The 14962-nt window shown below is 48.9% G+C and overlaps 1 protein-coding gene across 4 annotated transcripts in view; it reads right to left on the reverse strand.

The window, feature by feature from the left end:
• The window catches only part of aldh1l1 (aldehyde dehydrogenase 1 family, member L1), a 108835-nt gene that overhangs the window by 75792 nt on the left and 18081 nt on the right, over window positions 1-14962 (reverse strand). For all 4 annotated transcript variants that reach the window (XR_009796759.1, XM_061831978.1, XM_061831977.1 and 1 more), the window contains 2 exons: window positions 5763-5864; window positions 1010-1099 (listed from right to left, as the gene is read on the reverse strand). Coding sequence is in view for 3 of the 4 variants with exons in the window: in XM_061831978.1 (XP_061687962.1) it covers window positions 1010-1099; window positions 5763-5864 (192 nt within the window). In the remaining variant the exon portion in view is untranslated. The remainder of the gene's footprint in view (window positions 1-1009; window positions 1100-5762; window positions 5865-14962) is intronic.

Below are 14962 nucleotides of genomic sequence, written 5' to 3' on the forward strand. Positions count from 1 at the left end.
ATCATTGTGGGTTAAAAAAAAAAAAGAAAAAAAGTTGGAAGCGACATTTGAAATTTATAGTTAATAGTTGGCTTGTATTTCTATTGTAATGTATTTTTTTGTTTACACTTTCAGTTTAAATTAGCAAAAACACAACATTGTTCTTAATTTTTCTGATGGGAATGTAATTTGAACCTTTTAATGAGCCATGTAACTTCAATGGATGACACTGATTGACCACAGTGCATACATCTGTTGTTGCTCACAGTAGTCAAGGAGCCACTCACGGGCTTATTGTGTTTGCTTAGACATGTCAAAAATTAGAGGGAACATTGTAGACAACTGCAATGAATTCCGTTAGACCACCTCCAATTATATACGTACAGTGGCGGAAATAATTATTTGATCCCTCACTGATTTTGTAGTAGCGACTGATGGTGTATTGGTACATTTGCAAGACTTTGGTGGAGGCAGCATGGGTTCATTTCCCACTCAGTGACAGTGTGAATATGAGTGAGAGTTATGACAATTGTGTTTATTGTTGAATCATACAAACTATCCATCCATCATCTGGGCCATTTATCATCACAAAGGTCACGGGAGTGCTGGAGGTTATCCCAGCTATCTTCAGGGAGGAGGGTGGACACACCCTGAAATGGTTGCCACAAAATCGCAGGGCACGTTCAAACAAACAGCCGCACTCACAATCACACCTAGGGGCAATTTAAAGTGTCCAATAAATGTTGCATGCTTTTTGGATGTGGGAGGAAACTGGAGTGGCCAGAGAAAACCCACGCAGGCGCGGAGAGAAGCTGCAAACTCCACACATGCGGGTCCGGTCCTGGTCCTCAGAACTGTGAGGCCAACGCTCAATGGCTGCACCAACGTGCCGCCTATAAAAAACATAATTGTCTCATTGATCAAAACTATTTTATTCTCAGATTCATCCATTCAGCGATGTTCTGAGCTACTTCTGCTTACAACTGCAATTTATCAATGGTTACGGGGGAAAATCAAAGTTCATATATACCTGTCCACCAATTTCTGCCCATGCACCAGGAACTTTGTCATTTCCTCTGATCCAGTTGTGGAGAGCTTCAGCAGGAAGGTTCCAGTTGATCTACAAAGGAAATTGTGTATATAAATAAACACAGCCATGTATATAGAATTTAATTTAATTGGTGTTGTATGTAATGTTGAAGGAATCCGGAGTGGCCGGAGAAAACCCACGCAGGCACAGGGAGAACGTGCAAACTCCACACATGTGGGACCGGGATCGAACCTGGGACCTCAGAACTGTGAGGCCAAAGCTTTCCAGCTGATTCACCGCGCCGCCTTATTAATTATTCTTTTGAAGAATATTTATGATACTCTATTAACAAAATTCATTTATCTATCAGTGTTCTACATCTGTTATCATCATGATGGCTATGGCTAATCTGGAATATATCCCAGCTAACTATGGTCAGGAAGCTGGGTACACCCTGAAATCGTTGCCAGTCAATCACAGGGAAAATATAAACAACCGTGATGAGCAGAGGAGGCAGTAAAACTTGTTCACGTGTAAATATAAAGTAATAACAATATACAAAGGAAAATCACAAAGATAGTGTTGTGACAGTGAAGGCATGCATTTCTTTGCACTTTTCTATTCAGTAGACCTTCACTGTGGATTGTATGATCAACAATGACCACCAACAATGTAATTTTCCTTAATACATTACAAAGGAAGTATTGTACATTTTTTTGTAAAATGCTAGACAGATAGGCTTCTTCTTCTTCAAGTAATCAGATATAAATGATTGCCTACTAATTGTTCCCTCAATAGTAATTATTACGAGTTTGATGAAGTAACTAATCTGATTCAACTTCAAGTCCACTTTTTCTTCAATACGGTCACGGGCCTGCTGCAGCCTTTTCCAGCTATATTTGGGCGACAGGTGGTGTACACCCTGAATTGGAGAGAACACGTAAACTCCACAAAAGTGTGGCCTGGTTTGAATCCAAGCTCTCAGAAATATGACGAAAGTGTGCTCATCCACCGTACTGGTCCTGTAATCTGATTACTGACCTCAATTCAGTATTGCATTACATTGTTTGTTACCTAAAATGGCCATCATTTTGGTCAACACTGATAGCTGGATAGTGTCTGGGTGTCTGGCCAGTGGGACCCAGATGAAGCTATTCTTTTGAATGCTCAGAAAGTGGAGTTTAAGTTGTACTTATTTTTATCTGTTCCAGTACTTATTTTATTCATTTATGTTTTAAACATGTCAATAACTGCAGTTGAGGTGCTCCCTTAAAAGGTCTTCAAATATAAAGTTTTCCCAAACTAAATTATGGGACTGTTGCTGTTGTTGATGCGAGTGGTTTTATGCCCACAGTTCTCTTGTCCTTCCTCTGGTTGCTCAACTCTTGTCTCTCTCTCTCCGTCACTCTCTATTTCTCTCTCTACCTCTTGACACTGTCCCTCTACTCTTCCTCATCATCTAAACCAATCATGGCAGACAGACGCCCCACAGAGCCCATGTTCTATTTGACGTTTCTTCCTTTGAAGTAGTTTAACCCACCGCAATGTGCAGATTTGTGTGGGTTTGGTAGTTGGTTATATAACTGTGACAGATGAGGTTAGACTGAAATCCACTTGGACCATGATGTTCGCAGATGTCATTGTGATCGGCAGTGAAAGCAGGGAGAAACAATAAGAAAGATGGAGGCATGCACTGAAAAGGAGAGGAATGAAGATTAGCCAAAGTAAAATAGAATATATGTGCGTGAATGAGAGGGGTTGAGGGGGAATAGTGAGTCTCCAGGAAAAAGAGATAGCGAAGGTGGACGACTTCGAATCCTTGGGGTCAGCAATCTAGAGCAATGGTGAGTGTGGTAACGAAGTGAAGAAACAGGTCCAAGCAGGTTGGAACAGCTGGCGGAAGGTGTCTGGTGTATTATGTGACAGAAGAGTCTCTGCTAGGATGAAGGGCAAAGTTTATAAAACAGTGGTGAGGCCAGCCATGATGTACAGATTGGAAATGGTAGCACTGAAGAAACAACAGGAAGCAGAACTGGAGGTAGCGGAAATGAAGATGTTGAGGTTCTATCTAGGAGTGACCAGGTTGGATAGGATTGGAAATTAGCTCATTAGAGGGACAGTTTTGGAGACAAGGTTCGAGAGAGCATACTTCGATGGTTTGGACATGTCCAGAGGCGAGAGAGTGAGTATATTGGTAGAAGGGTGTTGAGGATGGAGCTGCCAGGCAAAAGCGCGAGAGGAAGACCAAAAAGAAGGTTAATGGATGTTGTGAGGGAAGACATGAGGGGAGTTGGTGTTCGAGAGGAAGATGCAGGAGCTCGGCCAGATGTAAAAAGATGACATGCTGTCGTGACCCCTAACGGGACAAGTCTAAAGGAAAAGAGAAGAAAAATTCTGTAGGTGTTACGACAGCGTTGCTTCGTAGTAAAAGTCTCCCAGTACTAAACTGGCCTGCCTACAGTGCAGACCAGTATTCTATTGATAATCTGTGGTGCATTACAAAGCATAAATTACAACAACGGAGACCCTGGACTGTTGAACAGCTGAAGCTGTACTTGAAGCAATAATTGGATGGATCTGTGAGAATGATTGACAGCTCCCTTTTGACTGAACAGTGAGCGTCATTTTCTGAACTCCGCCCATGGTATCCACATCTGGGATCTTGTACAGTACAATGATGATGAACATCTCCTGGAATGTGACAAGGGGCATGCACTACAAATTGACAAAGACTATTTATATATACTATATTTTCACCATGATTAATTATTTATTTCAGTATTTTAACCTGTAGTTCACATCTGTCTGACAAAGAATCAGTTTTCTTTTCCTCCTTTCTGTTGGTCGAGCTACAACTACTTCACTCATCCGCACTGGTTTGATTTTGGACCCTCTGGGTGGTTTATTCCACTGCTGTGGCAGAGACGTGCAGCTTTGCTCACACGCCACGTGAGAAAAGTTATTGAGTTTGAGCCCTTGTAGATTTTTAATCAAACCAATAATATGGGAGCACACCAGCACACACCAATGGGCCAACACATTGCAGAAACTTTAACTGCCGTTCCCATTTGGGAAACCTTGACATTATGAATATATTCCTGTTGAAAGTAATTCAAGCCTTTCTGAACACTCACTCTCGATATGTCTGATATAATGGGCGCAAAGGAAACAGAAATATTATCAGGAATTCGCTCTAACGAATCGCTCATAACATGCTTCAGGCGCACTACGTCTGCCATTTTGATCGGTAGCTTGGGGTGCCTAACAACAGTATCTAAGTAGGCGTGGCTTAGGCGCCCTGCGCCGATCCATCCATTGGAAAGAATTCCACCTCCAAAGCTTCAATAATTAGTGTCTTAAGCTCCCAAAGGTTTAGTGAATGTTGTTAAAAGAAAAGGCGATGCGACATAGTTGTCAACATGACCCTGTCCCATCTTTTTTGGAATATGCTGCTGCCATAAGATTCCAAGTTCATGAGGATTTGCTAAAAACAAAGTTTATCAGTTTGAAAGTTAAATATCTTGTCTTTGAAGTGTATTCAATGTAATAAAAGTTGAACATGATTTGCATATCATTGTATTCTGTTTTTATGTTTAACCCAAGATCCCAACTTTGTTGGAACTGGGATTCTAATAATCACTCAAGACACGATAAGATTATATTCATGAATCTACATCCTCATCATTACACAATTCATTTTCAAGGACGGAGGATGGAGCTGCCAGGCAAAAAAGCGAGAGGAAAACCAAAGAGAAGGTTGTGAGGGAAGACACGAGGGCAGTTGGTGTTAGAGAGGAAGATGTAGAAAGATAGGCTCACGTGGAAAAAGATGACGTACTGTGGCAACCCCTAACGGGAGAAGCCGAAAGGAGAAGATATAGAAAATACAGTTGAGATGACTGGACTTTGGTTAACAATAACATCTATGTTTTATGACTTGGAGATGTGCCACAAGGTGATATGATTCATAGCCATTAATATTCCTATTTTCACCTAGGAACACTCCCAGCCACAATCTACAGATCCGTGTCATTTGACTGCAAGGATGCCCTAGTTATTTTTAAAATAGAATTGCTTTGATATTTTTTTTTATCTCGGTCATAGCAGTTGTGTATAACTGTACAGTTTTCTTTTTAATGGACATGTGAAGTAGAACTGGGCCGAAGATTCACCTTCAAACAAGCCAATAACCCACACGGCTAAAATACCGAAGGAGTGACTTCAGAACAACTCCGTGACTGTTCTTGAATGGCCTGCCCAGAGCCCTAACTTAAACCAAATTGAGCCTCTCTAGAAATGAACTGAAAATCCATCAAACCTGACAGAACTTGAGAGGACCAGCAAAAGGAATGGCAGAGGATCCTCAAATCCAGATGTGAAAAACTTATTACATTATTCCCAAAAAGACACTTGGCTGTATTCCTTCAAAATGGTGCTTCTTCTAAATACTGAGAAAAGGGTCGGAATATTTATGGCTGTGAGATTTTAGTTTCTTTTTTTAATAAACCTGTAAAAATGTTAATTCTTTTTTTTTCCCTTTCAGTACAAGGCGCTGTGTTTTTTAATTAGGAAAGACTAACTTAAATGATTAAGGCAAATGATTGCAATATAAAATCTGAATACTTTCTGTACCCACTGTACATACATACATACCGGACACCCATACATACTGTACAAACTGTAAAAATATTAATAAAAGTATACTTCTTTCAAAACAGTAGCAATGGAAGGTGTTTTGCTCAAAATGTGTTACCTTTGCATTGTCTTTTTTCTGGATGCACTCATATGTGGCTCCTTCTGGGGGCTGTGGAATCCGTGGAGCCTTGCTCTTTGCAATCAACCTCACTGCCTCTACCTGTTACCAGAAAAAAATACTTGAAATATAAGGTGTGTGTCAGAAAGGTTCCAGGACTGGGATCACCAGATATTTTTACATACACTTTGATTTATGCCAAGTTCCCACCAGACACGTGTTGGGCGTTTCAAGTGGCGTGATTACATACAAACAAAATTTCAATGAAGATGGAAGGTTGTGTTAAACAAATAAAAAACGAATACAAGTACAATGATGGCAACACAGTGGAGCAGCTGGAGAGCATTGGCCTCACAGTTCTGAGGACCAGGGTTCAAATCCATACCTCGCCTGTGTGGAGTTTGCATATTCTCCTCGTCCCTGCGTGGGTTTTCTCCAGTCAATCCGGGATCCTCCCACATCCCAAAAACATACATTAATTAGAGACTCTAAATTGCCCCTATGTGTGATTGTGAGTGCAACTGTCTGTTTCCATGTGCCCTGCGATTTGCTGGCAACCATTTGAGGGTGAACCCTCCCTCCTGCCCGATGACACCTGGGATTGGCTCCAGCACTCCCATGACCCCTTGTGAGGATAAGCAGCTTAGAAAACAGATGGATGGATGTACAATGATTTGCAAATCATATTCACATATTTAATTGAATGCACTACCAAGACAGGATATTTAATGGTCAAACTGATAAACTGCTGTTTTGAGCAGATAATTATTAACTTGAAATTTTATGGCTGGAAAACGTTCCAAAAAAGCTAGGACAGGGGCATTTTTACCACTGCTACTTAAGCAACATTCAATAACTATTTGGGAACTGACGACATTAATTGTTGAAGCTTTGTTGGTGGAATTCTTTCTGTCATGATCCTGCCGCTCCAGCACGAGCTGTGCGGGTGTGCGCGCAGGTGCGCGGATTGGAGGGTGCACACCTGCGCCTCATTCGGCCTGATTATGCTGTGGATTTATATGCCCCCGATGACAACTGGCCGGGGCCAGTTCGTATGATCTTCATGTCCCGTTCGTGTGCTCCGGTATCCCTGATCGAACCTGTGTGTACCGACCTTCGCATGTTCTCCGACCAACCTTGTAAGCCTGACTCCTTTGATACTTCTGCCTGCGTTGATTGTTCTCCCGTGTACCGACTCCTGCCTGCCCGCTCACCTACTCTCTTCGCCCGACGTCCCAACTACCGCTGCTGCACCGGACTGCCTGCTCAATCCCCTACCTCTGCATATAATAAACACGTCTCTTCTTAAACTACCTTGCGTCTTCCGAGTTCCTGCATTTGGGTCCTACTCTCGCTCCGAACGAACTGCCCAATACAGGACCCAGCAGGAAAGACCCGGCGTCGCCGGGACCGACGCAAGGTAGACCGTCTGCCGGAGGACCAAGCCTGTCCGATCCGGGTAGGCTCCCTGATGTCCTCCGCTTCCGTGTCTTACGCTCCGCCAGCGAGGTATGAATACGTCCCGAACACGACCCGTCCGGCTCCTCATATTCTTCTGGACTCTGACTTTTCGGAATATGAGGAGGACCGCGATTTGTATGACCGGCTGCCTGAGTACGACTCCGACGACTTTGATTTTGAATCTCTTTGCCCGGATTTTCTTCCCAGTCAGTTTGCTCCGTCTCCCCGTGTTTCCAGCACCCGAGCGTCTTCGCCCTGTAGGTCCAAGTACACCAATCTGTACGAGGGAACCCGCTTGGCCATCTACCCGGGACCTCCGCGTGGCGGCCAGAGGAGACGCCCCGGCCGGGCGCTCCCTTGTGCCTCCCGCTGCGCGGCAACTAAGACACAGTCCTCCCACTCCTCGCCGGCAACGGCGAAGCCCGCAGACGCGCAGCTGGTGGCAAAGCTTCCAGCCCAGAGGGAGGAGGAGCCGCCAAATCACAAGGCGTTCTACCGTGAAATGCGGGCGGAGATAGAGCGGCAGAGCGTCGAATTGGCGGCTCTCACGGCCCAGGTCCGGCAAGGATTGGCGAACCAGCCGAGCTACTCTGACGTCGCAATGGCGACGGACTCGCTGCTGATGCTGGTTCACGTGGCAGTTGGAACTGACCCGCTCCCGAGACACGCCCACGTGTCAGTTTCGACTGACTCTCTGCCGACTCTCGTTCACGTTGCCCTGGGAACGGATTCGCCACCGCGCCACGCCCACGTTGCTGTTCAACGGATACACTGCAAGCTCACGTGGGAGTGGGGACCGACCCGATGCCGCCTCACGTTGGTGTCCAGGAGGTGGCGACGTCTCCACAGCCGCTTCTCGTCCGTGCTCTGGAGTACCAGTGGCGACCGGCCCGCGGACGCTCCACACTCCTGCTCTGTCGGCGACGAGCACGTCCATACGTTCCCGTCCAGGAGGTGGCGACGGTGACACTGACGTTGCCTTCTCACGTTGCCGTCCAGGAGGGGGCGATGGTGTCGCCGCCTTCTCACGTTGCCGTCCAGGAAGGGGCGATGGTGTCGTTGCCGTCCAGGAGGGGGCGATGGTGTCGCCGCCTTCTCACGTTCCTGTCCAGGAGGGGGCGATGGTGTCGCCCCCTTCTCACGTTCCTGCCCAGGAGGGGGCGATGGTGTCGCAGCCTTCTCACGTTCCTGTCCAGGAGGGGGCGATGGTGTCGCAGCCTTCTCATGTTCCTGTCCAGGAGGAGCTCGGGAGTTCTGTGGAGCCACCCTGGAGCTGGAGAGACTTCGGGATGGTGGCGGTCATTGCTCTGGTCCTTCTCTCCATCATCCTATTCGCTCCAGATGGCTCCCAGCCGCTTCATGACCTGGCCTCGTTGGCGACCAATCCCTGGTCGTCTTGCAACGACGGCATGGGAGGTTCTCGTCCGGAGCAGTGGCCGGCCTCGTTCTGGTTCCTGCTTTGCCGTTTGGTTCCTCACAGAGGTCGTCCGCCCGAATCGCCCCTTGTGGACCCTGGTGCTTGGCGTCCGGGTCGTCCTCCTGACCTGTCCACCCGGACGCCTTGTGTTTGGTGGCCTGGAAGGGGGGGGGTGCCCTCTTCCAGACACCCCTTCCGCCCACCCCTGCCGGTGTTAATTATTGTCTGTTTTTTTTTCGTTTAGGCACGTCTGGGAGCCGTGCCTTTGAGGGAGGGGGGGGTACTGTCATGATCCTGCCGCTCCAGCACGAGCTGTGCGGGTGTCCGCGCAGGTGCGCTGATTGGAGGGTGCACACCTGCGCCTCATTCGGCCTGATTATGCTGTGGATATATATGACCCCGATGACAACTGGCCGGGGCCAGTTCGTATGATCTTCATGTCCTGTTCGTGTGCTCCGGTATCCCTGATTGAACCTGTGTGTACCGACCTTCGCATGTTCTCCGACCAACCTTGTAAGCCTGACTCCTTTGATACTTCTGCCTGCGTTGATTGTTCCCCTGTGTACCGACTCCTGCCTGTCCGCTCATCTGTTCTCTTCGCCCGACATCCCAACAACCGCTGCTGCACCAGACTGCCTGCTCGATGCCCTACCTCTGCATATAATAAACGTGTCTCTTCTTGAACTACCTTGCATCTTGCGAGTTCCTGCATTTGGGTCCTACTCTCGTTCCGATGGGCCGTGACACTTTCCCATTATAGATAGGTTTCCAATGTCACCACCACCTTTAGACCAATCATATAAATCAACAATTGAAAAAAATTCATGCTTCACCTGTGTTCTTTGACCTCCATGACACACAAGATGGTGTAATCGGAAACCTATCCATTGCAAGTTTATAATTTGTTACACATTTTCAATGGATGACAGAGCTGGACTGCAGTCACCTCAGTCTCATACCTGCACTCTTTCACTGCGAAGCCACTCTTTTGTAAAACCTGCAGAATGTGGTTTGCAATTCATTGTCTTGCTGAAATAAACAGGAATCCAGGAAAAAGATAGCAACATATGTTTATCCGAAACCTGTATGTACCTGTATGTGCCTCACAGATGTGTAGATGACGATCATGGCATGAACACAGCACCATATACCACGACAGATGTTGGCTTTTTAACTTTTCATTCAAAACTGTCCAGATGGTTCTTTTCTTCTTTGGCCTAGATAACATGCCAGCCACATATTACATAACCAATTTGAAATGTGGACTCATCAGACCACAGAACAATTTTCCACTTTGCATCAGTCTCTGGTCCAGAGAACAACTTTTAACAAATTGCCCAATTGCACAGCCTTAAGGGTGTGTATATCATGAATGCTGAGTGTTGTTGGTTTTCTGAAAATGTACTGCACTTACCGATAATTTCTTTGACACGTAGCAATAAAAAAATTACTTAAAATCTGGATTAGGCTCATTTGTCACATTGAGTTGCTATTATTTTGAACACTACTGTATTCTTAAAGGTCTTATCCAGAGGAAATGTATGTATGACAAAAATTGGTGACTTAACTTAGTGTATTGTTGACAGTAAGGTCTTCTTGAAATTTGACTACGGCGGTGTGTGCTCTCAAGTATTAGGTGCATTATTTACGCGGGCATCACTGCAACTGCCGTGCAGAAAGCAAAAGAGAGATCGTAAATAGGAGGCCAGCTTAGTAGAATGCACCTTTGTGTGTGTGCGCGATCGGTGCACATGTGATGGATGATAGGCTGATGTCTTTTTTTTTTTTTGGGATGCCATCACGTGATCGACCAAAACTATGACACGTTGAGCCCCCCTGTTATAAGGTATATAGATTGGAGGTCTCTGGCGAACTGTAATCGATTCTCTTTGGCTCCAAAAACCTGGATTTTGTTTTTGTTTAACTGCAAAAAGTTGTGACAGGCAGGCAGTCAGGTGCAGCAGCGGTAGTTGGGACGTCGGGCGAAGAGAGCAGGTGAGCGGGCAGGCAGGAGTTGGTACACGGGAGAACGATCAAAGCAGGCAGAAGTGTCAAAGGAGTCAGGCTTACGGGGTTGGTCGGAGAACAGGCGAAGGTCGGTACACACGGGTTGTCGATCAGGGATACGGGAGTACTCGAACGGGACATGAAGCTCAACGACTCAGGCAGGGCAGTATTCATCAGGGTCATATAAATACACAGAATAATCAGCCCGCATGAGGCGCAGGTGTGCGCCTCCCAATCAGCGCAACCGCGCGGACACTTGCACAGCCCGGGTTGGAGCGGCAGGATCATGACAGTATCCCCCCCTCAAAGGCACGGCTCCCAGACGTGCCTAAACGAAAGAAACAGACAATAATTAAAACAGGCAGGGGTGGGTGGAAGGGGGGTCCAGAGGAGGCCACGCCCCCCCCAAACCCCAGTCTGGTGGCCATCCAGGCCACCAAACGCAAGGCGTCCGGGTGGACAGGTCAGGAGGACGACCCGGACACCAAGCACCAGGATCCCCACGGGGCAATTCGGGCGGACGACTTCTGTGAGGAACCAAATGGCGAAGCAGGAACCAAACTGAGGCAGGCCACTGCTCCGGACGAGAACCTCCCACGTCGTGGTTGCGAGACGACCAGGGACTGGTCGCCACCGAGGCTTGGTCAGGAGGCAGCCCTGGATTGGTCACCAACGAGGCCAGGTCATGAAGTGGCTGGGAGCCCTCAGGAGCGAAGAGGATGATGGAGAGAAGGACCAGAGCCATGACCGCCACCATCTCAGCCATCCCGAAGTCTCTCCAGGTGGCTCCACAGAACTCCCCAGCTCCTGTCGCCGTCAAGACAAGGGCGTGGGACGGCCGTGGACCGGTCGCTGCTGGTATTCCTGGACAGGAACGTCAGAAGGCGGCGCCAGTGCCACCTCCTCCTGGACGGCAACATGAGAAGGCGGCGCCAGTGCCACCTCCTCCTGGACGGCAAAGTGAGAAGGCGGCGCCAGTGCCACCTCCTCCTGGACGGCAAAGTGAGAAGGCGGCGCCAGTGCCACCTCCTCCTGGACGGCAACGTGAGAAGGTGGCGCCAGTGCCACCTCCTCCTGGACAGGAACGTGAGAAGGCGGCGTCTGTGCCACCTCCTCCTGGACAGGAACGTGAGAAGGCGGCGCCAGTGCCACCTCCTCCTGGACAGGAACGTGAGAAGGCGGCGTCAGTGCCACCTCCTCCTGGACAGGAACGTGAGAAGGTGGTGGCACCATTGCCACCTCCTGGACGGAACATATGGACGTGCCCGTCGCCGTCGGAGCAGGAACAGGGGACGACCGCGGACCGGTCGCCGACAGAGCAGGAACGGGGAGCGACCGCGGACCGGTCGCCACTGGTACTCCAGGGCACGGACGAGAAGCGGCTGTGGAGACGTTGCCACCTCCTGGACAGCAGCGTGAGGCGGCATCGGGTCGGTCCCCACTTCCACGTGAGCTTGCAGTGCATTCGTTGAAACAGCAACAGCGCGGTGGCGGATCCGTTTCCAGGACGACTTGAACCAGAGTCGGCAGAGAGTAATTCCAAATTGACACGTGGGCGTGTCTCGGGAGCGGGTCAGTTACAACTGCCGCGTGAGCTCTGCTCGGAACGGCCAAAACTTCGACGTAGGAATGGCGAGGTGACGAGTCCGTTCCCACTGCGACGTGCACTTGGCAAGTTGGCGGGTCCGTTCCCACTGCAGCGTGCGCTTGGCGAGGTGGCGGGTCTGTTTCCACGGCGACTGAACGAGAGTAGGCAGAGAGTCAGTCGAAACTGACTCGTGGGCGTGCCTCGGGAGCGGGACAGTTCCAACTGCCGCGTGAGCATGAGTCCGTAATGAGTCCGTCGAAACTGCGACGTGGACATGTCGATGTCGCGGACCCGTTCCCACTGCCACGTGCGCTTGGAGAGGTGGCGGGTCTGTTCCCACTGGAGCGTGAACCTGCGTCAGTAGCGACTCGGCGAGTCCGTCGAAGTTGAAACCCTAGCTCGGCTGGTTCGCCAATCCTTGCCGGACCTAGGCCGTGAGAGCCGCCGATTCGGCGCTCTGCCGCTCTATCCCCGCCCGCATTTCGTGGCAGAACGCCTCGTGATTTGGCGGCTCTTCCTCCCTCGGGGCTGGAAGCTTCGCCACCAGCTGCAGGTCTGCCAGTTTTACCGTTGCCGGCGAGGAGTGGTAGGACGGTGTCTTAGTTGCCACGCAGCGGGAGGCATAAAGGACCGCCCGGCCGGGGTGTCTCCTCTGGCCGCCACGCGGAGGTCCCGGGTAGATGGCCAAGCGGGTTCCCTCATACGGATTGGTGTACTTGGACCTACCGGGCGAAGACGCTCGGGTGCTGGAAACGCGGGGAGACGGAGCAGACTGACTGGGATGAAAAGCCGGGCAAAGAGATTCAAAATCAAAGTCGTCGGAGTCGTACTCAGGCAGCCGGTCATACAAATCGTGGTCCTCCTCATATTCCGAAAAGTCAGAGTCCAGAAGAATATGAGGAGCCGGACGGATCGTGTTCGGGACGTATTCATACCTTGCTGGCGGAGCGTAAGACACGGAAGCGGAGGACATCAGGGAGCCTACCCGGATCGGACAGGCTTGGTCCTCCGGCAGACGGTCTACCTTGCGTCGGTCCCGGCGACGCCAGGTCTTTCCTGCTGGGCCAGTTCGTTCTGTCACGTCCCATCGGAGCGAGAGTAGGACCCAAATGCAGGAACTCGGAAGACGCAAGGTAGTTCAAGAAGAGACGCGTTTATTATATGCAGAGGTAGGGGATCTAGCAGGCAGTCCGGTGCAGCAGCGGTAGTTGGGACGTCGGGCGAAGAGAGTAGGTGAGCGGGCAGGCAGGAGTCGGTACACGGGAGAACGATCAAAGCAGGCAGAAGTGTCAAAGGAGTCAGGCTTACGGGGTTGGTCGGAGAACAGGCGAAGGTCGGTACACACGGGTTGTCGATTAGGGATACGGGAGTACTCGAACGGGACATGAAGCTCAACGACTCAGGCCTGGCCCAGTCGTCATCCGGGTCATATAAATACACAGAATAATCAGCCCGCATGAGGCGCAGGTGTGCGCCTCCCAATCAGCGCAACTGCGCGGACACCTGCACAGCCCGGGCTGGAGCGGCAGGATCATGACACATCCATGCTTTTATCTCAAGTAGACTTGCCTATTGTCATGGTCTTCTGACTGGATCCCCAAAAAGAGGATTAAACAATTAATTGCAGCTTGTTCAGAATGCTGCAGCGTGGGTTGTGACCATAACGAATCAGTCAGAGCATCCATCTATCCATATATTTTCTGAGTCACTGATCCTCATGAGGGTCACAAGGTGCTGGAGCCACCCTGAACTAGATGCTAGCCAATCATGATCAGAGCATTTAGAGGGTTCCCTCATACTTCATGCTTCACTTTTTGCGGCTTCAGTGCTTCGCAGTTTTTTTTTATTAATAGTAAAAAAAAAACCTGAAAAATACAGCCAGATTGGCACATTGTGGAAAGACGCGCGTGAATAGTTTCCAGCTCGACATTGACCAATGACAGCATGAGTGGCTTTATCCTGTGAGCTAATTGGTTGTGCATCATTGAAGCCTCACTCAGCAACTTTCCCTCGTTGCTGTTGCCTCCTCCACACTGTTGACTGTCTCGTATATGTGCTGTATCTTTGTATTGTGTTCGTGATAACTTTTTTGTGAAGCGATAAAAGTTTTTGATTATGTAGTTACAGTTCCACCTCAGTGTTGTGCCCAGCGGAAGCTTCCTACGCAGCGTCAAAGAAGTGGTAACTCTGCGCGCTTTTATCCTATTTGGGAGCACTTTTGTAATTTTTAGGATCCAGCAGGAGAAATCAACCGCATTGTGCATCAATTGCACACACTGTGTTATCTACTGGGATGTCCTCCAGGACTCCAGACAGGGCACTTTTCTCCTTGTTGGAACCTGCATCGTGATTTCCCCCCCGAAACAGGCCTTTATTGGAAGAGGACACTTACGGATACTTCTTAAAGGGCCGTGTAGCAACAATTTTACTACCACCAAGATAAAAGAAGAGTTCCTCTTCCACCCTCTTCTTCCAGGTTCTTTTGAACAAGTGCCACCAGTCCATTTTTTCTCCCTGTCATTAATGGAGCTCCATCAGTTGTAATTCCAACAAACGTCTTCCATGGCAAACCAGCTCCCAATGGCATCACACAGCTGGTGAAATATCTCCAGAGCGGTAGTCTGACTGTGCATTGGAATTACTGTGAGCAACTCCTCCATTGCTTCAAAACTGTCATCAACACCACGGACATATATATTTTCAAAAAGACCCAGTTTGTCATGGAAA

This window comes from Syngnathoides biaculeatus, chromosome 10 (assembly GCF_019802595.1).
Source record: "Syngnathoides biaculeatus isolate LvHL_M chromosome 10, ASM1980259v1, whole genome shotgun sequence".
Classification (NCBI taxonomy): Eukaryota; Metazoa; Chordata; class Actinopteri; order Syngnathiformes; family Syngnathidae; genus Syngnathoides; species Syngnathoides biaculeatus.